The sequence below is a fragment of the Lissotriton vulgaris genome, chromosome 5 (genome assembly GCF_964263255.1).
Source record: "Lissotriton vulgaris chromosome 5, aLisVul1.2, whole genome shotgun sequence".
Classification (NCBI taxonomy): Eukaryota; Metazoa; Chordata; class Amphibia; order Caudata; family Salamandridae; genus Lissotriton; species Lissotriton vulgaris.
The window spans coordinates 56,989,988-57,014,539 of record NC_141693.1 but is presented as its reverse complement, the minus strand read 5'-3'; the positions used below and the strand labels follow the sequence as shown (position 1 = coordinate 57,014,539).

At 49.9% G+C, this 24,552-nt stretch overlaps 1 protein-coding gene across 1 annotated transcript in view; it reads left to right on the top strand.

Annotated features, from left to right (window-relative positions):
• The first annotated feature begins 4,406 nt into the window (after nucleotides 1–4,406).
• The window catches only part of LOC147710140 (E3 ubiquitin-protein ligase TRIM11-like), a 125,232-nt gene continuing 105,086 nt past the window's right edge, over nucleotides 4,407–24,552 (top strand). The window contains exon 1 of the mRNA XM_086920836.1: nucleotides 4,407–4,862. Within this exon, the coding sequence (XP_086776962.1) occupies nucleotides 4,449–4,862 (414 nt within the window). The 5' untranslated portion in view covers nucleotides 4,407–4,448. The remainder of the gene's footprint in view (nucleotides 4,863–24,552) is intronic.

The window sequence follows — 24,552 nt, the reverse complement described above, 5'->3', positions numbered from 1 at the left end:
AATATAAAAAACAAATTTGGGAAGACAAAAAACACAACATAATAACTTCTGAACAAAATTATTATATAATGCAAAGCAATCAAACACCAGAAATTACCTCTAGCCTCCTTTCAGCTTATCATGCAAAATGCGGTAGATATGCACTTGCTACTAGAAGATAAAGCAATGTTAAGTCGACGAGTCCACTCTTGGATGGTATTGCATTCCTCTACAAAACCTGTGCCAGCGGCATATCTGGGTCTTCCCTTTTCCCCTTACTTAAAAAACAAGTTTTTAGAGTTACATATGGGAAAGTTGCCTCCAACGCAGACCAGCCCAGCTGGAAGTATCATGGTTCAAAAGCATGCCTTCTCTGTGGGTCACCAACACCGGATTCTATACATCTAATATGCATTTGCCCAGCCTTACTTTCTCATCGCCGTCATCTATTGAGGAGACAGTTCAATGAAAGAGGCATCCGCCCCTGTAGATCTGCCATATTAAAATGCCTTGACTCAAATGATCCGCAACTCATTTGCCACTTAATAAAAATGTTAATCTGTTATAAGAAAGTAATGACACAATGAAATTGGTCACATAGTCGCTCAGAGGTCGCTGTCTGCCTTTTAACAACAATAATAAGGTAAATAGAAATGACCAATTAGTTTTAATGTATTGAACAAAAAAGGTGGTGTATCACCCGCTCATATCAATTTTAACCTTTCAAATAGAATGTTTAAAGAAAAGGAGGAAATTATAAGTTTTAACATGTCTATATGTCCGTTTGCTTTAACGGTACAATGCATTTTTGTTTTGGAACATTGTTCTGGTTTTAATTAACTCAACAATAAAGAAAATTCACTTTCACTTTCATAAGGAGAGTATGCGCCCAGATAGTGAGTAACGCAGTGCTGTTGGTATCATTCTGGCCAAGGGTTCGAGTCATTGTCTCGACCTAATCAATACTGCTGTGACACACATTGATCTAACCTGACGGATTCCCTGAGGATCATCAAGCCACTGCTGAGGACTTCATACCCTCATAGAAGCCCCGGTTAGGAGCCAGAGGACCACACCAGCCCCCTCTCCCCGCTAGGAGGAAGTGCAGTGTCTGCCAAGCGGGAGCAGATCCAATCACTGGAAAGAATTGGCAGCGCTGCGTGACAGAGAGAGACTGCGTTGCTAGGTGCTGCTACGTACACCGCGAGCAGCGCGTTTGCGTCATACATGATGCGGACTCTTGAGCTCCCCAGGAGAGGGCACTCGCGGCACCATTGAGCATTGCCATAATGCCAGAGCGGGTAAGACGGGAACTGGGCACTTGTGGCCCCGGGGGACTTGCTGCTAATGGTCCTGCGGCACCATGGACACTTTTGACTAATTCCTCAAGAATCAAAGGTAAAACTGTTGAGTGCAACCTAATAGCTTGCATTACCTGGATGCAGGCATGAGTAAATGGGGAATAACCCCAAACAGTTTACAAGAATGCGGGTGGGACAGGGATCTGCCTGACAACTACTCGAGCCCGGACCTCAAGTGGGCTTTAGTCATTGCTTCCGATTGTCATATACCTTTGTATGTGTAGCGTTAGAAATAAAATACTTAATTATTCTATAAAAGTGAGTATTGGACTGGAGATTGATTTATTGGTCATACTGTTTGCACCTTGAATTATGAGTCGTGTTCACTGACCTGTATCTACTTCCTCCCATGGGAGCTGCGAGGACTCAACCACAGCTACCCCTGGGAGTCAAGTGCAGAAGAGGTCCCTGGCCCAGTTGCTCAGGACCCATAGTAGGTCCGGCCCCGGGACACCAGAAGTAGAAGGCCTCAACCTCCACGGTTGAGCACAGTACCCCCTACAGGCCCAATGGCCCTCTGAAAGGGGTTCTGGCAGAAGGCAAGAAAAAAGGAAAGAAAGAAGGAGAAAAGGAAAGAAAGAGAGAATGGAAGAAAGAGAAGGAAAGAAGGAAGGTGAGAAGAAAGAAAGAAAGAATTACAAGAAAGAGAAAGAGAAAGAGAAGGAAAGATAAAGAAAGAGAGAAGGAGAGATAAAGAAAGAGAGATGGAAGCAATGAAAGAAGATGAAAGAAGGCAAAGATAAAAGGCAAGAGAAAAAGAACGAAGGAAAGAGAAAGAAAGAAAGAAAGAATGAGAGTAAAAAAGACTGAAAAATGAAAGAAAAAGGTGAAAGAAAGAAAAAGAAAAAGAAACATAACATAACATAACGTGTATTTGTAAAGCGCACTTTCACCCGGACGTATCTTGGAGCTGAATAACAGATGATTATTGTTACCCAACTCAATGGTACTCATTTTATCGACCTCAGATGGATGAAAGAGAGAGAAAGAGGGAGACGGAAAGAAAGAAATGACTAGAAGAAAAGATAAAAAGATAGAAGGAAAGAGAGAAAGACACAGAATGAAAGAAGACAGGAATAGAAGGAGAAAAAAAGAAAGAAGAAAAATAAATGAAGTAAAAAGAGGCGAAATGAATACAGAATCGTTTCAAATTGACACAATCTTGTATGCAGTGAAATAGCAGAAGCCAAAAAATCAAAACACTCCAAAAGAGGTTTACAACAGAGATGGGATCTGATAAAGATGGGATGTGCGCTAGAAGCGTCCTGCAATCACATCCAGCTCTAACCACAAAGGCAACTACAAACTAATTATAAACAAAAACTAAAACACTGGCACCGAAGGGAGCCAGCTTGTGTGGACGCGCTCCTTGAGAGTGAGCGGAATGCAGTCTCTCAAAGTGAAGTTAACCAGTGGCTTTAGTGGGCGGAGCCTCTGCCCCACACTACATGCTGCAGTGGGTGGAGGCAAAATATGAGTGACACAACAACAGACCAATGGATGAAAAGGGGCGGCTGAAAGCCCCTATATGGAATATATTATGCATATTTTAGTAACATCAAAATGTTTTGGCTAACACAAGACCTAAAAATACAAAAGAAACCTCACATCATGATATTTTTAATGAATGACTGAAATGTATGGATAAAAACCTGCATGCATATTTTTACATAAATAAATTATTCATAAATGTGTCAGTAAATGTACACACGGGGATTGGCTCTTCTTGGTGCAGCCTGTTTGGACAAAGATTAAAGCGGCATAAGAACAGCGGGATCTGTATGTACTCTCGGCGATATAACGTCCACGTCTGTGGTTACTGCATAGTATGGTAAATAATGACAGATTCTCAGGGGAGCCCTGTTACATGTAGACAGTGAATTGTTCTAATCACACAGAGGAGGGGTGCGAGCTGCAGACATGCTGTGGAGACATTTCACTCTCATGCCTTACACTGACCCTGAAGGACTTTCCATCCTTACACTATTCACAGAACCCTGGGGAAGGCTCTCCCTCTTCTTTCAGCATCTGACTGAAACGTCATAACCGGCAGTAAACCACGAACAGCTGAGGAGAGACCAGGAGGAAAGAAATGAGTAAACAATGCACTTCCAGCACCAGGACGTCTGCTAAATAAACACATACAAACAATTAAAGGTGCACGCCTAATATTCGCGAAGTGTATATATTTCATATGTTTACATTTGATTTAGAAATAGTTAATAGTGACCTCTAACTATGCAAGATGAGGAGAGTAAAAGTGTCTTTTCTGTTTTATTCACTTTTTCAGTAGGTCTTCCACGAGAAAGCAAACTCAGCTTTTTATTGTAGTCACTATTAGGTTTAGACCCCTGACCTTCAATGAACAGCTCCTTTATTAGTACAAAAGTAACTAATATGAGCAGTGTAAATAGTGAATAGAAGGGAAATTCTATGGTGTTCAAAGTGAACTAATACAACCAGTAAAATATTTACAAATAATTTTTCGAATGAAATATAGAATTGTTTTTGCACAAATGTTTTTTTATCAAATCCAATGGAATTAAGGGATTTTGCACAAGTTGAATTGTGCCCACAATTATGGATATGCCACATGTTCCGCATACAACTGGGCCTACCTCAAACAGATAAACAAGCATTTGCAATGCAATGGGTCTGGCATTGGTGAAAGTTAGAGATATTGGCGTTGGAAATGAGAACGCAGAATTGACAAGTTAAAAATAACTTCGAGGATTTTATACAAATCCATATTTAGGAGACCGCTCCTGGCACTTTCAGAACCTGAGAAGAAAACCAAATTACTTGTATTTTTGCTGAGAAGGGAGGGAACCCTCGAGTCAGAGCAGAGACAGCAGAGGAGTCAGTTCTCTGCTCTGTGACTGCAACATGAACCCGGAAGTCCAGGCGCAGCCAGAGAGGGACAGACGCACAGACACACCCACTGCACACAGAGAGGGGCAGACGCACAGACACACCCACTGCACACAGAGAGAGGCAGACGCACAGACACACCCACTGCACACAGGGAGGGAGGGACAGACGCACAGACACACCCACTGCACACAGAGAGAAACTGAAACTTACCTTCACTTCCTGCATTTCTGCATCATGGCGGCAGCAGCTCAGCTCGGGAACCTCCAGGAAGAGGCCACTTGTTCCATCTGTTTGGAATATTTTTCTGATCCGGTGATGATCGATTGTGGACACAACTTCTGCCGCTCCTGCATCACCCAGAGCTGGGAGGGAAGAGAAGGAAACTTCCCCTGTCCTCAGTGCAGGGAAATATCTTCTGGGAAAAACCTCCGACCCAACAGACTAGTGGGGAACATGGTGGAAATGTTAAAACAGCTTCATCTGCCCCCCGTGAAGCCCCCGGAGGAGAATCTATGCGAGAAACATGGCGAGAAACTGAGGCTGTTCTGTGCAGAGGATCAGAGGATGATATGCTGGGTCTGCCGGGAGTCCAAGGAGCATAAAACTCACTCAGCAAGTCCTATAGAGGAGGCTGCAGAGGAGCACAAGGTACGTCTGTGGATGTTCAGGGATCACAAAGTCGTTTGTTGAGCCATACCAAGGGGCAGCCGGAGAGCACACGCGGTGTGTTCCAGAAGGCGCCATGTCACTGGGACAACACTTTTACATTTCTGGATTTTGCTTTTTACATATTTTGACCTGGTGTGTTCAAGCAATAGGGTCCAGTAAAGTGAATCACAACTACAAATCCCAGAAATGAAAAAGTTGAGTCCCGGTGGCCTGGAGTCATCTGGTCTCCCTCCCTGTTTATGCCATAGAGGAGGCTACAGAAGAGAAGAGGGTGTGTCTGTGGATGTTTATGGATCATAATACACCCGCGGGGCCCAAAGAGAGGTCTGTGCAAGGAGTGTATGTGGGTGTTCACGATTCACAAGTGAAGACAGTGTAAGTTCCACAGAGGAAGAAGCTGCAGAGGAGCACAAGGTATATGTGTGGGTGTTCAAGATTCACAAGTGAAGGCAGTATGTACATTGTGCAGAGGAGCACAAGGCAGTCTGTGGACGATCACGATTCACAATTGAATAAACTTGTTAAGTCTTTAAGAGGATACAATGTATATTTTGGGGGTGTTAAGTGTTCTTCGAGAAGGCTGCTGAAAAATACAAGGTATGTTTGTTGGTGTTTAGGGATTGTAAGTGAATCCACTCCATGAGGGCTTATACGAACCTGCAAAAGAGCACAAAGTGTGTCTGTCAGAGCGCTGGGATCATGGGCCGTATACTGTGAGCCACAGAGGCGGCTGCAGAGGATCAGAAGGGATGTGTGTGGGTGTTTTAGGATCTCATTATACTCATTCCGTGTAACACTGCAGTGTGAGTTGTCGGTGTCAGAAGACTTGACGCGACAATGCAGGGTGTAGCACACGAGCTCACAGGAGCAGAGACACAGCAGAAGAGCTGCAGCAATGCATGGTGACGCACACAGGGTCTCAAGGGCATCGGTGCAGATGACTCTCCAGCAGTGCAGGGTTAACCAGACACAAAGAGAGGTGCAGGGTCCAGGCGCTAGACTTGCATCGTCATTGGGCACAGAGTGAAGATCTCCTGTAGCTTTGGCTGCTTGAAGCTCGCTGGCTTTGGGGACCCCTCACAGGATGAATGACCGTCAGGCTGGGCTGCGATCACAGGCTCCTGGTCTGGGGAAGCTCGGAGTGTCCGACCTTCTCACCTCAAGGTGCAGAGCAGTGGACTGGGCTCGGGGTGATGAGGACAAACCCCTCCATTCAGCGGCAAGAGAGGTCCTTCCTCAGTCCTGGGGTCTAGCGCCTCCTGTAGAAGGGAGACGGCCATCATTCCCGTCTCTGGTCTTCAGCGTTTTCTTCAGTAGAGGTCCTTCCTGGGTCCTGAGGTCTAGCGGCTCCTGTAGAAGGGAGACGGCCATCATTCCCGTCTCTGGTCTTCAGCGTTCTCTTCAGTAGAGGTCCTTCCTCAGTCCTGGGTTCCAGCTCTCCCTTTAGAATGGAGACAGCCATCATTCCCGTCTCTGGTCTGCAGCGTTCTCTTCAGTAGAGGTTCCTCATCGGTCCTGAGCTCCAGCGCCTCCTGTAGAAGGGAGACGGCCATCATTCCCGTCTCTGGTCTGTAGCGTTCTCTTCAGTAGAGGTCCTTCCTGGGTCCTGGGGGTCCAACGCCTCCTGTAGAAGGGAGGCAGCCATCATTCCCGTCTCTGTTCTTCAGCGTTCTCTTCAGTAGAGTTCCTTCCTTGGTCCTGGGGGTCCAGCGCCTCCTGTAGAAGGGAGACGGCCATCATTCCCGTCTCTGGTCTGCAGCGTTCTCTTCAGTAGAGGTCCTTCCTCGGTCCTGTGGGTCCAGCGCCTCCAGTAGAAGGGAGACGATCATCATTCCCGTCTCTGGTCATCAGCCTTCTTTTCAGTATAGGTCCTTCCTCGGTCCTGGGGGTCCAGCGCCTCCTGTAGATGGGAGACGGCCATCATTCCCGTCTCTGGTCTTCAGCGTTCTCTTCAGTAGAGGTCCTTCCTCTGTCCTGGGGGTCCAACGCCTGCTGTAGAAGGGAGACGGCCATCATTCCCGTCTCTGGTCTTCAGTTTTCTCTTCAGTAGAAATCCTTCCCGGGTCCTGGGGTTCTTCGCCTCCTGTGGAAGGGAGACGGCCATCATTCCTGTCTCTGGTCTTGAGCGTTCTCTTCAGTAGAGGTCCTTCCTCGGTCCTGGGGGTCTAGCACCTCCTGTAGAAGGGAGACGGCCATCATTCCCGTCTCTGGTCTTCAGCGTTCTCTTCAGTAGAGGTCCTTCCTTGGTCTTGGGGTTCTAGCGTCTCCTGTAGAACGGAGACGGCCATGATTCCCGCCTCTGTTCTTCAACTTTCTCTTCAATAGAGGTCCTTCCTCGGTCCTGGGGGTCTAGCACCTCCTGTAGAAGGGAGACAGCCATCATTCCCGTCTCCGGTCTTCAGCGTTCTCTTCAGTAGAGGTCCTTCATCGGTCCTGGGGTCCACCGCCTCCTGTAGAAGGTGGGCGGCCATCATTCCCGTCTCTGGTCTTCCGCGTTCTCTTCAGTAGAGGTCCTTCCTCGGTCCTGGGGGTCTAGCACCTCCTGTAGAAGGGAGACCGCCATCATTCCCGCCTCAGGTCTTCAGCGTTCTCTTCAGTAGAGGTTCTTCCTCGGTCCTTGGGTTGAGCGCCTCCTGTAGAAGGGAGACTGCCGTCATTCCGGTCTCTGGTCTTCAGCGTTCTCTTCAGTAGAGGTCCTCCCTCGGTCCTGGGGTTCACCGCCTCCTCTAGAAGGGAGGCGGCCATCATTCCCGTCTCCGGTCTTCAGCGTTCTCTTCAGTAGAGTTTCTTCCTTGGCCCTGGGGGTCCAGCGCCTCCTGTAGAAGGGAGATGGCCATCATTTCCGTCTCTGATCTTCAGCGTTCTCTTCAGTAGAGGTCCTTCCTCGGTCCTGGAGGTCCAGCGCCTCCTGTAGAAGGGAGGCGGCCATCATTCCCATCTCTGGTCTTCAGCGTTCTCTTCAGTAGAGGTCCTTCCTCAGTCCTGGGGTTCTAGCGCCTCCTGTAGAAGGGAGACAGCCATCATTCCCATCTCCGGTCTTCAGCGTTCTCTTCAGTTGAGGTCCTTCCTCGGTCCTGGGGTCTAGCGCCTCCTGTAGAAGGGAGACAGCCATCATTCCCACCTCTGGTCTTCAGCGTTCCCTTCAGTAGAGGACCTTCCTTGGTCCTGGGTTGTAGCGCCTCTTGTAGCAGGGAGACGGGCATCATTCCCGCCTCCGGTCTTCAGCGTTCTCTTCAGTGCTGTGCAGAGCTCCATAAAGTTAGAAGGGGACAGTTTATATCCTGTCCTCGGATAGTTCGCTCCAATCCAACTGTCCAGCCAGATTCATAGTTAGCCCCAGACCTTTGGAGGGAGGGGGGTGCTACTGCTCGAACAGCCAGGTCTTGAGTTGTTTCCTGAAGGAGAGATGGTCCAGGGTCAGCCGTAGGTGAGTGGGGAGGGAGTTCCATGTCTTGGCTGCCAGGTAGGAGAAGGATCTTCCTCCGACGGTGGACTTCCAAAAGCGTGGGACGGAGGCGAGGGCGAGGCTGGCGTATCGGAGCTGGCGGGTGGGTGTGTAGAATGTGAGGCGGCTGTTGAGGTACTTCGGGCCCGTGTCGTGGAGAGCCTTGTGTGCGTGGGTGAGGAGTCTGAACGTGATCCTCTTGTTGACGGGGAGCCAGTGCAGTTACTTCAGGTGGGCAGAGATGTGGTTGCAGGAGGGATGTCCAGAATGAGTCGTGCTGAGGCGTTCTGAATGCGCTGGAGTCTTTTCTGGAGTTTGGCTGTGGTTCCAGCATAGAGGGTGTTCCCGTAGTCCAGATGGCTGGTGACGAGGGCCTGGGTGACCGTCTTCCTGGTTTCCGTGGGATCCATCGGAAGATCTTACGGAGCAAGCGCAGGGTGTTGAAGCAGGATGACAAGACGGTGTTCAATTGCTTGGTCATCGTGAGGGAGGAGTCCAGGATGAAGCCTGGGTTGCGGGCGTGGTCTGTTGGTTTGTGTGTGATGCTCAGGGCAGGGGGCCACCAGGAGTCGTCCCAGGCAGAGGGAGATGGTCCGAGGATGAGGACTTCCGTCTTGTCGGAGTTCAGTTTCAGACGGCTGATCTTCATCCATTCTGCGACGTCGTTCATTCCTTCCTGGAGGTTGGCTTTGGCGGTGGCGGTGGCGGGGTCGTTAGTGAGGGAGAGGATCAGCTGGGTGTGGTCAGCGTAGGAGATGATGTTGAGGTTGTGTTGGCGAGCGATGTCTGCGAGAGGGCTCATGTAGACGTTGAAGAGGGTGGGGCTGAGGGAGGATCGTTGCGGGACGCCGCAGATGACTTCGGTGGGCGCCGATCGGAACGGGGGGAGGCGGACTCTCTGGGTTCTTCCGCCGAGGAACGAGATGATCCACTGTGGCCCCCATCACCACACATGGGAACCTCGCCTCACATGTCCACAGGCACTGCATCCTATGGACCTGGGCCTGAAGGCACCTGAGCCTGACAGCACTGTGAGGCCCTGCTCATGGTAATACAGCGCTATACACATCTGTGTCACAACATGTATGCTGCACTCAGATGGAGCCCAGAGAAGACATACTACACAGAAGGTAGTGTCAGTCACTCTCCGATCTGAGTTTGAGGCGACATCCACCCCACTTCTATACTCGTCTGCCACAAGCCGTTAGTAGCGTCATGGGCTGGTCATGTGAGGGGATCCACTCGGGTAAAAGCAGGACCTCTCTGGGTGGATCTCAATCTCGCACTCTGATGGAGAGCAGCGCTCCAGATGTAAAGCCATCGTCAGGGGACCTCCGGTGCTGGTCTCTTGCACAAGAAGATATCCCTGGCCAGGATAGTAAAACGGAAGCAGTTTGTCACATGGACACTGCGCCAAAACCTTTCACCCTACTGTTCACGCTCTCACTCTGCCATCCTGCCATGCTCCATGCTTGGGGTCGGTCCTGCTCTCCTGGCTGCCTGTTCCTTGTTGCAGACTCTGCATCAGAATGTTGCCTGCTCTCTCGCTAATCCTGCCTGTCCCCAGCTGTGGCCCTGTATGAGGTTAGTGCCTGTTCTCTGTTGCAGACCCGGTTAAGGGCCGGTATATGCTCTCTCGTTCTAGCAGGTTTATTTTCTCAGACCCTTTTATGAGTCTGTAGCCTCTTTTCTGTTGCAGACCCTGTAAGGCTGGTGTCGATTCCTGCTTCAGACCTTGTAAAGGGCTGGAACTGGCTCTGTTGCAGACTCTGTCTGCAGGCAACTGCCTGTTCTGTCACAGACCCTGGCCGGGGCCTGCATTCTGCCTGTGTTTGTTTTCTGTCACAGACCCTGCCTGGGGTTGGGGTCTGCACTCTTCCTGTGTCTGTATTCTGTCACAGACCCTGCCTGGGGTTGGGGTCTGCACTATTCCTGTGTCTGTTTTCTGTCACAGACCCTGCCTGGGTTTGTGACCTGCACTCTTCCTGTGCCTGTGTCTGTTTTCTGTCACAGACCCTGCCTGGGGTTGGGGCCTGCATTCTTCCTTTGTCTGTATTCTGTCACAGACCCTGGCTGGGGTTGGGGCCTGCACTCTTCCTGTGTCTGTTTTCTATCACAGCCCCTGCCTGGGGGATGGGGTCTGCACTATTCCTGTGTCTGTTTTCTGTCACAGACCCTGCCTGGATTTGTGACCTGCACTCTTCCTGTGTCTGTTTTCTGTCACAGACCCTGCCTGGGGTTGGGGCCTGCATTCTTCCTTTGTCTGTATTCTGTCACAGACCCTGCCTGGGGTTGGGGCCTGCACTCTTCCTGTGTCTGTATTCTGTCACAGACCCTTCCTGGGGTTGGGGTCTGCATTATTCCTGTGTCTGTTTTCTGTCACAGACCCTGCCTGGGTTTGTGACCTGCACTCTTCCTGTGCCTGTGTCTGTTTTCTGTCACAGACCCTGCCTGGGGTTGGGGCCTGCATTCTTCCTATGTCTGTATTCTGTCACAGGCCCTGCCTGGGGTTGTTACTTGCACTCTTCCTGTGTCTGTTTTCTGTCACAGACCCTGCCTGGGGCTGGGGGTCTGCATTCTTCCTGTGTCTGTTTTCTGTCACAGACCCTGCCTGGGGTTGGGGTCTGCATTCTTCCTGTGTCTGTATTCTGTCACAGACCCTGCCTGGGGTTGTGGCCTGCACTCTTCCTGTGTCTATTTTCTGTCACATACCGTGCCTAGGGTTGGGGCCTGCACTCTTCCTGTGTCTGTTTTATGTCACAGATCCTGCCTGGGGTTGGGGCCAGCACTCTTCCTGTGTCTGTTTTTTGTCACAGATCCTGCCTGGGGTTGGGGCCAGCACTCTTCCTGTGTCTGTTTTATGTCACAGATCCTGCCTGGGGTTGGGGCCAGCACTCTTCCTGTGTCTGTGTTTTGTCACAGACCCTGCCTGGGGTTGGGGCCTGCACTCTTCCTGTGTCTATTTTCTGTCACAGACCCTGCCTGGGGTTGGGGCCTGCACTCTTCTTGTGTCTGTTTTCTGTCATATACCGCTCCTAGGGTTGGGGCCTGCACTCTTCCTGTGTCTGTTTTATGTCGCAGATCCTGCCTGGGGTTGGGGCCAGCACTCTTCCTGTGTCTGTTTTTTGTCACAGACCCTGTGTGGGGATGGGGCCTGCACTCTTCCTGTGCCTGTTTTCTGTCATATACCGTGCCTAGGGTTGGGGCCTGCATTCTTCCTGTTTCTCTTTTCTGTCACAGACTGTGATCATTTCTTTGGTTGTCTGTTCTCTCACAGACCCTACATTTGTCCGGCACCTGTATAGGACAAGGTCCAGATATGGTTAATCAGATGCGGGGATCTGGATGTAACATATTTAAGAACAATTTGGATATGTGTGGCCAGAATTTCCAATCTGGACGTCTGCTATTGGTACTGACAGTCTGAATTTATATGGGCAGTACTTACAGCCTGGATATAGAGCGCAAACCGAGGGGCTGGCCCTGAGAAGATGCAATTGTTGGCGGAAGGTCTAGGGTCGGCTGTCGGATCAGGGATAGTGTTCCTTGAAGAGATGGGTCTTCAGCATTTTCCTAACTTGGGGAGGGTTGGAGCTGATGCCACGTCGAAAGTGATGCTGTGCCAGATCCTGGGAGCATAAACGGAGAAGGCTTGGCTCCTGGGTTTTTCTTCTTACACTTTTTTGTCTCAAGTCTGGTGATATCCACGCTCCTGGTCAGATGTCGTTCCTTGAACGTGTATAGTTTGTTTGCCAGGTAAGCTGGGGTCTTGTTGTTGAGTGCTTTATTTGAAGCGCCTGGTCATGAAGATGACCTGGGCTGGAAGCAACAGCTAGTATAAGTCTTTTATTTTTATTTTACACCCATGTGAGAATTTACACACAGCAATATTTAGTAAGCAAGAGCAGCGTAGCTGTACATAGTAAATAAAGTGCTATGTGACAATAAATACACACCTTATATTTTAAGACAGACTTGACCAGTGAGTTTCTTCTAAACATTCCATTGAAAATAAAATTAAAATAAAACATTAGGTTTTATGCAGCAATATTAAGCTGGAAGAAGCTGCAGAATTGTACATAATAGATAAAGTGCTGAATGTCAATAAATTACACTGAATATCCTGATCCAAATTCAACTAGTAACTTCCATCTGAATACATCATTAAATACATAATTTAGATTTCATATATAGTGCGGTAAAGTGCTTTGTGGCTATAAATACATATTTAATAACCTTTAACAGGTTGAACCAATGGAAGACATGTCATCCCCTATAAAGAGCTGGGCCTGTAAAATGTCATCTAGGTCGAGTAATATATAACCTTAGTCCATCCGCAGCTAATGCTACTGGTTCTAGCTCAACTCAGAGCCCTCCGACCCAGTTTGTGACTGGGGACCATATCTCTCGACCAGTCTTTCCTTCTTATGGCCTTTAAGTTTGTATAAGCTGACCTCTATATTATTAATAGACATGAATCTATTCAGCCACAATACAAACGTTGGGGGGGGGTCAGGTTTGAGCCAATCCGCGGTGATACATAATCGTGCTACCGCAGTGGCAACGAGAATCAGGTACATTACTTCCTGACCAATGATATTAGATCATGCTCGATCTACCAGTCCTAAAAGCATCGTTACCGAAGTGAAGCTAATAGAATTTTTGGTAATAGGATTTAAAAAAGCCTCTATTCCTTTAATAAAAGGTAGTAGCTGAGGACATGAGTAAAACATATGCACAATCTCTGCTTGATCAGCTCCGCATTGTTTGCATTTTCCTTAAAATTCATGTCCCCATTTAGAGTGTAGTACAAATTAAAAGCAGTCTTTAAAAACTGGCTCTTTAAATTTGCTGTTAATAGATTTTTTTTGCACATTTCTAAAGACTCCTTAAGACATGTTGTTGGGCTATCCAGCCTTGTACTCCACGTAGAAACTTGAGCATCTAAATCATCTCTTTGTATCGCAACCAATAGATCATATATGGCCCCTATACTGTAGCTAAGTCTGGCTGCCTCAATGATAGGGATCTTCTCTATTGCATTTAATTCATTTTTCGTTTTTAATAGAAAATCCCTAATCAGTAGGAATTTTAAAAAAAACCTCTTGAGGTAGTCCAACATCTCCTGCAGATGATCATAGCAGATTGTCATTAAATCGATCTCCTATTGAATCAATACCCTTCTGTTTCCACCTTTCGATCACAGAGTCTTGAAAAATAGTAGGCAGTAGGGTGGCTTCAGAGACCAGAGTGTAAAAGTTTATTTTAGGAATCACCAGTTGTCGCTTAAGCTGAGGCCAAATTTTGTCGGGGGCTCTGAATAGCTTAAATCTAGTTTTATTGTAATTACGTGGCTCCAATGTTTTCATAAAGCATCCTTTTGCTTCAATTCCAAGCTCCATCTTATATATAATTGGATATTCTATGACACCACTCCCCCTTGTTTCTCCAGTCAATAAAATCCCCTTCTATTGAATCGCACATGCCCAGTAATAAGAGGTAAAATTGGGAAATTACCACCCACCTCGTAACCTTGGCATGGTCATATATTTAAGAGCCCTCCTAGGCTTTTATACCCCCACAGGAAACTCACACATAGAGTCTAGTTTCTGCAACCAGAGTTTACAAAGCTCCACTGGCATTGTCCTGAAAAGTACAATATTTGAGGTCAAGATTGATATGCCCTGGTCTTTTTTACTTTCTTAGATGTGCCCTCTAATCCCATGCCTGTACCATCTGGTTGTGATGTTTGATTTTCATCCAGGTTGCCCCCGTCACTTAACATACTGTCCAATGATTTCTCCCTCGTGTGGTGTCTGGTTGGGTCTATTTCCTCTTCCCCAGAGAGACTAGAGTGATCTGACAGCAAAAAGAATCTATTGCTAGAGTCTGCATCAGCCTGTATCGCCGTTGTCGAGCGCTGCTCTCTCCTCTGTTTTTTGTTAGCTGGTCCTTCATTTTCATTTGCCTGTTGCATAGCCTTCATGTCACGGTCACCAGGTTATCCTCAGGATCGGGTTGAAGCTTAAAGGGGTCCACCTCTCGACAGCCCCAAGTCCAGATAGAATAAATCCTCGCGGACTGGTGGGATGGGCAATGATGGCCTTAAACCGGGCGAGATGTGAGGATGAACACATGGTATCAGCACTTTCCTATCCTTCGCATGAAATGTGCTTGTCCCCACCAGACTATGTCAGTTCAGTCCTGGACACCCCCAACTGATCTCACCTACAATTTAAAGGATAACACAGAAGCCATTATTAACTGCATGTAAGAATCAGAAATGCGTTCCTGGATAGTCCATTAGTAATTCCAAAAGGTCATTAAAAGTTCTCATCCATTACCCAGGATTAAGGGAAGACAATCTCCAGAATAGGGATTCTCCCAGCGCATAATAGTGTTTTTGGAGAACAGTGTTAAACGTCAGCCAATAAAAGCTCTCTCCCCCCCTCCCCCAAGCTAGGAAAATGCTGAAGACCCATCTCTTCAAGGAGCGCTATCCCTGATTCGACAGCCCACCCTAGACCTTCCGCCAACAATTGCATCTTTTCAGGGCCAGCCCCTCGGTTTGCGCTCTATATCCAGGCTGTAAGTACTGCCCATATAAATTCAGACTGTCAGTACCAATAGCAGACGTCCAGATTGGAAATTCTGGCCACACATATCCAAATTGTTCTTAAATATGTTACATCAAGATCCCCGCATCTGATTAACCATATCTGGACCTTGTCCAATACAGGTGCCGGCCAAATGTAGGGTCTGTGAAAGAACAGACAACCAAAGAAATGATCACAGTCAGTGACAGAAAACAGACACAGGAAGAGTGCAGGCCCCAACCCCAGGCAGGGTCTGTGACAGAAAACAGACACAGGAAGAGTGCAGGCCCCAACCCCAGGCAGGGTCTGTGACAGAAAACAGACACAAGAAGAGTGCTGGCCCCAACCCCAGGCAGGATCTGCGACATAAAACAGACACAGGAAGAGTGCAGGCCCCAACCCTAGGCACGGTATATGACAGAAAACAGACACAGGAAGAGTGCAGGCCCCAACCCCAGGCAGGGTCTGTGACAGAAAATAGACACAGGAAGAGTGCAGGCCCCAACCCCAGGCAGGATCTGTGACATAAAACAGACACAGGAAGAGTGCTGGCCCCAACCCCAGGCAGGATCTGTGACATAAAACAGACAAAGGAAGAGTGCAGGCCCCAACCCCAGGCAGGGTCTGTGACAAAAAACAGACACAGGAAGAGTGCTGGTCCCAACCCCAGGCAGGATCTGTGACATAAAACAGACACAGGAAGAGTGCAGGCCCCAACCCTAGGCACGGTATGTGACAGAAAACAGACACAGGAAGAGTGCAGGCCACAACCCCAGGCAGGGTCTGTGACAGAATACAGACACAGGAAGAATGCAGACCCCAACCCCAGGCAGGGTCTGTGACAGAAAACAGACACAGGAAGAATGCAGACCCCCAACCCCAGGCAGGGTCTGTGACAGAAAACAGACCAGGAAGAGTGCAAGTAACAACCCCAGGCAGGGCCTGTGACAGAATACAGACAAAGGAAGAATGCAGGCCCCAACCCCAGGCAGGGTCTGTGACAGAAAACAGACACAGGAATAGTCCAGACCCCAACCCCAGGCAGGGTCTGTGACAGAAAACAGACACAGGAGTAGTGCAGACCCCAACCGCAGGAAGGGACTGTGTCAGAATACAGACACAGGAAGAGTGCAAGCGTCAGCATCTACAATGAATGGTAGTTCTGGATCAGCGTGGCCAAGATAGGAGCGGAGGAAAAGGCTGCCTTAAGTGCTTCAAAGGTCGTTTGAGCTTCTTCATCCCACTCAAACAATTGTGTGACTGGGGCCACCAGGGCAGAAAAATTATGGATAAAACTCCTATGAAAATTGGCTAAGCCCAAAAAGCTTTGTCTGTCACATACGTCCTTTGGGCTGGGCCACTCAGTAATGACTGCCAGCTTCCTCTCAGTCATGATTTGGCCTGTAGGAGTGAGCATGACCCCCAAGAACTCCACGGTGGTGACATGAAATCCACATTTACTGATCTTGCAGAAAAGGTGATTCCTTTGCAAGGTCTGTAATCCAATCCTCATGTTTTCCTTATGCTCTTCAATGTCTGTGGAAAAGACAAGAATGTCATCTATATACCACGAATCGGTCCAGATACTCCTGGAGAACATTGTTCAGGAAAAACTAGAAGGCAGCTGGGGAATTACAAAGGCCAAAAGGCATAACGAGATACTCACAAAGCCCGTAACAAGTCTTGAAGGCGGTCTTCCCCTCGTCCCCCTCTCGCATCCGAACCAGATGGTATGCTCCTCAGAGGTCGAGCTTCCTGTATATCTCAGCCCACTTCACTTGGTCCAGCCAAACCGATACAAGGGGAAGAGGGTACTGGTTCTTCACTGTGACAGCGTTCAGCGTTCTGAAGTCCATGCATGTTCGGAGCTCCCAATTGGCCTAAGGTATAAAAAAAAAAGAGGGGAAGCTGCAGGTGACCTGGAGTGACGAATAAATCCCAAAGAAAGGTATTTCTCTATGTACTGCCTGAGATGTAGGTTCTCGGGTTCAGTCAATGTGTACATCCTGCTGCAAGGAACCACTGCACTCGGTATAAGATCAATCTGGTACATCCTGTGTGGAGGTAATTCTTCAGCCATGCCGTCACAAAACACATTAGCATACTTCTGATAGCAGCCGGGCAGTTCCACTTCTTTCTCTGTGGCTGTGGCGATGTGGTGACGCAACGATGAAGCCTTGGATGGAACAGAAGGGGGATATATGCAGTGAGTGGTGCAGAACCTGGAATCCATCTTTAAAAAAAAAAACATCTTTTATTGGTTTTATCCACAAGAAGAACGAAAAAAACATGATGCTCCACAATCATCGGGTTGCAACCTGGCACGTCACTATTGTATATGGCAGGAATGAACAACAACAGAATGGAAACCAGAACCCCCTCCCCCCTCCTCCTCCTCAAAAGAAAAAGCAAAAGGATGACCTGATAGAAAAGAATGGTCTATTGTGCAATCCCCGTAGGCTAGTAAGTAGTGGGCGTAACAGAGACAGATGTTGGTGGCGGATCCGTCTGTCTTAACAATCTGAGATATTTGGGACAGTGAACTCCATAAATTCGGATGTCAAGAGCACAAGAAGGGGTGCCCACAAATCGTGAAAGGAAGCTCCAGGGTTGGTTAACGAGAGAGAGATCTTTTTCATCGCTAGAAGGGACTGTTGTGGAACCCCAATGTGTTAGAACATTCTGGACTGCTGCGCCTAGGGTGAGCTCTATTTGTTTGCCTCTCCTAGAAGTAAGCGGGAAAATTATGGCATTGGGAAGACCAAGGAGGTTATACACTGGGAATCTCGGGACCTGGGTATCGAAGTGGGGGTCGACCTCATCTAGGATCTGTTGCCAGTGTGTCCCCAGAATAGGGCAGTCCCAAAATAAGTGTGAGAGAGTGCCTGGGGAACCGCAGGCTCGCCAGCATAGCGGACTACGTGAAGGGTTACCGCTATGGAGCCTCACTGGGGTTAAATACCAATAGGTGGCCAGCTTAGTGGCTGTTTCAATAGATGAAACATTGCGGGCCATGCGTCGGTCTCGGTAGAAAATATCCTTCCATTCTTTCGGCGAGAGGTCTCTACCCAGCTCGCTTTCCCAACGCAGTTGACCGGGGGATATCCCGGTGTCAGGGATGGTTCGAGTGAATTTATACAGGTCGGACGTTAAGCGTGCATCGATGTGTCTTGTAATTAACCATTTCTCAAACGTTGTGAGCAGTCTCCCCGCACCCTCCCGCATCTCCCCATGTATCACCCAGGGTCGAATCTGTAGATATCGGAAGCTCTCACTTTCGGGAACACTGTGGTCATTGCGGAACTCGACGAAACGTCACGGTCCGGAAAGATCAAAGAACTGTCCTATGGAGCGGGTAGCTTCTATCGTCCAGTGGTGAAATTCCCCATAGTCGAGGCCATGTGAAAAATCTGGGTTCTGTCCGATGGGCATAATATTAGATAGGAAAGATGTGAGTCCCCTGGCGATCGCAGTTCTATCCCAGGCTAACATTATGGGTCTTGTTACTTCTGAGAGGTACAAATTGTGAGTCCGCCCATTGCGGGAGAGGAATGGAACCCCCCCATAGTGGTTGGGCTGCCAGGGACCTATCCATAAATAGCCAGTGTTTCTCAGATACAGGGCGTGGCCACTTCACCAGGGCCCTCGCCTAAGCTGCCTGCCAGTACGCCAAAAGATCGGAAACACCCAGCCCTCCATCTATCAGGTCTCTATATGTAAGATCACAATGCATCCGAGCCCTCTGATCCCGCCAGATAAAGCGCTCTATATCTCCCTGCAAGGCACGTAGCACACCAGAAAGGGGCATTATCGGAAGAGTGTGAAATAGGTAAAGAATCTGGGGAAGCAGCACCATCTTCACTGCCGCAATCTTGCCTAGCTACAAGAGGGAATGTGGTCTCCATTTGCGGAGGTAATCTCAAACTTGTTTCAATAGTATTGTGTAATTCAACTGCCTAGATGGTGGAAGCCACCCGAAGACCCTGGTAGGTAATTGCGTCATGAACCCATTGAATCTGAAAAGTACGCTGGAGATATTCTAACGTCTCGGCTCTAGCAATAAGTTCAGGGCTTGCGACTTATGCATATTAATCTGGAAGCCTGAGGTAATCGCAAACTGACCCAATTCATCTAAAAATGCCGACAGGGACTCCCGAGGATGTTCCAGGGTTGCCACCACATCATCGGCTTATAGGAAGAGCTTGTGCTCCGACTTCCCGAAGGGCGCTCCTTTAATGGCCGGATCATCACAGACTCTTTGAGATAGAGGTTCCATATAGAGGGTGAAAAGGAGTGGTGACGGTGGGCACCCCTGCCCGGTTCCCCTATGAATAGGGAAGGCCACTGATGCCACACTGTTCCCCCATACCGTAGCTGTAGGGTTGACATAACTCTGAAAGATCCAATCAGTCTGTGATGCCAAAGTGGACGAGTGTCGCACGGAGGTACCGCTAGTGGACCCTATCAAACGCTTTTTCAGCATCGACCGAGAGGCTCATGCGTTCTGCCGGAAAAAGCTCAGAGCGGTCCATCAGGTGGAAGAGTCGTTTGGTATTATTGGAGCACTGTCGCCTGGGAACAAAGCCTGATTGGTCCAGATCAATCAGACCGGGGAGGTGACGAGAGAGTCTGGCTGCAAAAATACCGGTAAAGATTTTTAGGTCCACATTGAGTAGAGATATGGGGTGGTAGGAGCTGTATAGATGGGTATCCTTCCCTGGTTTAGGAATCAGGGTTATTAAGGCCTCTAACATAGAAGACGGGAAGGAAGAGGTGGGGGACGACCCGACAGAGTTAAAAACATGCACCAAGTGCCGGGCCAACGTCCCACAAAACCTTTTATAAAAACCCAAAGTGAACCCATCAGGGCCGGGTGATTTGTAGAGCTTCAAGCAAGCAATTGCCGATATGACCTCCTCCAATTGGATGGGGGCCTCTAGTTCGGCCGCCTGAGATGGCAGCAGTTTGGCTGTAGCCATGTCATGGAGGTATCGGGTCGGTTCAATTACTGTTAGAGCTTGGGCCGAGTACATCGTTCCGTAGAAGTGTCTGAAGGCCTCCACAATTTCAGCGTCCTCACTACTTTCTCTCCCCCCGGCCCCCGGGATCTAGTACCGCTGCCCCTATGTGAGCTTGACTTCGCACTCCAAGGCGGTTTGTGTGAAGTCGCCCACAATGGTCCCCACCCACATAAAACGTATGCTTGAGGTGTAGAGCCGTATATTCAGTTCGGTCAACATCCAACCCCACTAGCTGTGACCGGGCCGCCTTAAGAAGTTTCCAGACCCTAGGAGCACCAGTCCGCTGGTGGATACGCTCCAACTCAGTGACCTCGCTCATCAAGCGGTCTCGTTTTTCCCGCCTATCTCTATTGTCGGCGGCCGCTATGCTGATGAAGACCCCTCGAATCACGGCGTTCATCGCCTCCCATAGGGTCGTCAAAGATCTGTCTGGGTTTTCATTAGAGGATAAATAGTCGGCCATGCTTGCTTCAATCTGTTGCACCATGGAAGGGCGTTGAAGCATAGTTTCACAAAGACGCCAAAAACGGTGAGTAGGGCGCTGCTGGGGCATGGTCAGCGAGAGCCGCAGTGGTCAGACAGGGGACATGGAAGAATCTCCACCTCTCGGACCTGCCGCGTTAGGAGGTCAGAGGTAAAGAGATAGTCCATTCTGTTGTATGTTTTATGGGGGTGGGAGTAGAAAGTATAGGCCCTAGTGTTGGGGTGTCGAAGTCTCCATATGTCGGTCAGTTCAGCTTCCACCAGCAATCGCTTCCCTGCATTGGACAAAGTCCCCGTTTGACCCCACCTATGCCCAGAACGATCCAAGACACCATCCATCACTATAAGTCCCTTCCTAGCAGAACTGTTTAGTCTGGTAGGCCCGGGAGTTCCTGAATTACTGTCTTAATGAAACCCTCTTGCCCACTGTTGGGGACGTATACCGAGGCTACAGAGAACGTGTGTATATCTAAGGTGAGGGTGTAAGCCAAGAACCTCCCTTTAATTTCCGCCCACTTTTTACCAACCTTCCCCTGGAACCTGGAAGACACCAATATAGCAACCCCAGCGGTTTTGGAAGTGGCTGACGAGAACATCTGGTGAGGAAATGCCTTTGATCTCAGTTGATGGGTATCAGCAGGGGGTAGGTGGGTCTCCTGGAGTAGGCATATATGGGCATTTGAATGCTCCAAATAGGACAGAAGGGCTCGGCATTTGGTGGGGTTGTTTAGCCCCTTCACATTGAGGGACACAACTTGGAGGTCAGGAGTCATAAGAATGTGGACGTGGATTTGCTATAGCCAACAACACTGTTCCTGCAACTTCACAAGCATACGGCCCGCCAACCCACCCACAGAAGAACCCAACTTCCTCAGATGCATCCTGCTCAACACCCGCTCTGCCCGCAAACATGCCGTCGAACTCTGGGACCTACTCAACACCAACACCCCGGACGTCGCCTTCCTGACAGAGACCTGGCTGGCCCCCTCCTCGGCACCTGACATCGCCATAGCCATCCTGGAAGGCTACAAGATCACCCGCAAGGACCGCACCAACGGGATAGGAGGAGGAATCGCCATTGTCCACAGGAACACTCTGAGTCTCGACCAACACCAACGACACCCTCAGCACCGCCGAACACCTGCACTTCCAGATCCACACCGACCACCACCCTCAAAGGAACCCTCATCTACAGACCCCAACCGCAGTTCAGCGACTCAATCACCAACCTCGTCAGCACCCACGCCCTCGCCTCTACGGACTACATCCTCCTCGGGGACCTGAACTTCCACCTCAAGAACAACTGCGACACCAACTCCTCCACCCTGATCGACAACCGCGGCAACCTTGGACTCTGACAACTCGTCACAGCACCAACACACTCCACTGGCCACACGCTTGACCCCATCTTCTCTGCGAGCATCTGCGTCTTCTTCGACCGCACCGCCGAACTCCACTGGACCGACCACCGCTGCATCCACTTCAAATTCCGGAAACCCTCCATACACCACCGCACCCAGCAGATTCCTCGCCGCAGCTGGGGCAAGATCACTGAGGAACAGTTAACTGCCGCCCTCACCCAGAGCCCTCCTGCAGACCCGACCGACCCCGACACCGCAGCCCACAGCCTCAGACAATGGATCAACGACTGCCCCAACAGCCTTGCCCCGCTCAGGAAGCCCACCAACAGCCACACCAGCAAGAGAGCCAGCTGGTTCACCAAAGACCTCCAGGCCTCCAAGCGAGCCTTCCGTAAACTAGAAAAAAACTGGACCCGCAAAAAAACACTGGAAAGCTACACAGCCCACAGGAACGCCACCCGCCAACACCACCAAATCATCAGAGCCGCCAAAAGGACCGCCTTCAGAGACCACCTAGACAGCAATGTACAGAACAGCAAAGAGCTCTTCAGCATCGTGAAGGAACTCTCCAACCCCAGCTCCAACAGCAACGACATCCCACCATCACAAGAGCTGTGCAAATCGCTGGCCACCGTCTTCCATCGCAAGATCGCAGACATCCACAACAGCTTTGACACCGTTATCACCTTGGCAACATCCAACATCCACGACCACCACCCGCACCAATCGCCTGCTCGCCTGGACCAATATCAACGACCAAGATCATGAACACTGTCCACTCCGGATCCCCGGAAGACCCTTGCCCACACCACATCTTCAACAAAGCCAGCAGCACCATTGCACCCCACCTCCGCAAAACCATCAACATCTCCTTCGAGACAGTGACCTTCCCAGGGAGCTGGAAGCACGCAGAGATTAACACCCTACTAAATAAATCCAAGTCGGCCCCCAAGGACCTCAAGAATTTCCAACCCATCTCCCTGCTCCCGTTCCCTGCGAAGGTCATCGAAAAGGCCGTCAACATACAACTAACCAGCTAACTCGAAGAGAACAACATCCTGGACCCATCCCAGTCCGGGTTCCGCAGCAACCACAGCACCGAAACTGCCCTCATCACCGCCACCGACAACATCAGGATCATGCTCGACAATGGCGAAACCGCTGCCCTCATCCTCCTGGACCGGTCAGCCGTTTTCAACACAGTCTGCCACCGCACACTAAGAGCACGCCTCCACGATTTCGGAATCCAAGGAAAGGTCCTGGACTGGACCACCTCCTTCCTCTCCCGCAGACCCCGGACCGTCCGCCTCCCCCCCTTCCGCTCCAAAACCACGGAGATCATCTGCGGCGTACCCCAAGGTTCATCTCTCAGCCCAACATTGTTCAACGTCCACAATGCACCACTTGCCCACGTCGCCCGACAGCACGACCTAAACATCATCTCCTATGCTGACGACAGCCAGCTGATCCTCTTGCTCACCAAGGACCTCCACACTGCCAAAACCAACCTACACGAAGTAATGAAGGCTGTCACCGACTGGATGAGGGACAGCCACTGAAGCTGAACTCAGACAAGACAGCGCTCCACCCCCTCGGCCTGGGACGACTTCTGGTGGCCAACGACACGAGGAACACCCCCCCTCACCCACCAACCACGCAAGAAACGTAGGGGTCATCCTCGACCCCACACTCTCCATGGCAAGCCGTCTCCTCCTGCTTCAACACCCTCCACATGTTTCGCAGGAACTTCAAGTGGATCCCCACCGAAACTAAAAGGACGGTCACCCAAGCCCTTGTCAGCAGTAGACTGGACTACGGCAACGCACTCTACGCAGGAGCCCTGGTCAAACTTCTGACACGACTCCAACCCATCCAGAGCGCCTCTGCACGTCTTATCCTCGACATCCCTCGCCACAGCCACATCACACCCCACTTGAAAGACTTGCACTGGCTCCCCATCAACAAGAGGATAACCTTCAAGCTCCTCACCCACGCACACAAAGCACTCCACAACACCGGACCAGCGTACCTCAACAGACGACTCGGCCTCCACGCCCCCCGCTAGCTCTGCTCTGCAGACCACGCCCTCGCCATCGTCCCCCGCATCCGAAGAGTGACCACCTGCAGCAGATCATTCTCCCACCTCGCCGCCAAGACATGGAACACCCTCCCCATTCGCCTCCGACAAACCAAAGACCTTCTAACCTTCAGGAGACTCCTCAAGACTGGCTCTTCGAACAGTAGCAGCCCCTCCCCCCTCACCCCCCCTGCGCTTGAGACCCTCACGGGTATGTAGTGCGCTTTACAAATGCTATGATTGATTGATTGATTGATTGATTATAACAATGGAAAATGAGGTGCAATAGTATAATACCACCCTTGATATACATCGGAGGAGGAGGAGACAACCTAAATGAAAAACCACAAACGTAAAGGAAGAAACATTCCAATGAATAGTTCACAAATGTCCCAGGCATTTAGCCTGTGGTGAGACGTGGGATGGATAGCAGGAGCCCCCGCCGCCCCCACCCGCCCGGACCTGGCCATAATAGCCGGTGTGACCCTACAAAGTGACAGAAATCCGCACCTCAAAATTTTATAGGTCAATCTGCGTTGTTGGAGTCCTCTGACAGGGTCTGAAGGACTGCGGAGAGTTCTTTGGCAATCACGTCTGGTTCCGGACGAGAGCCAGACGGCAAGCCGCCGACTCTCTGCCATCGGTGTTGTCCCCCCGTCGGACGGACCCTGTGGGTTTCACCGGCC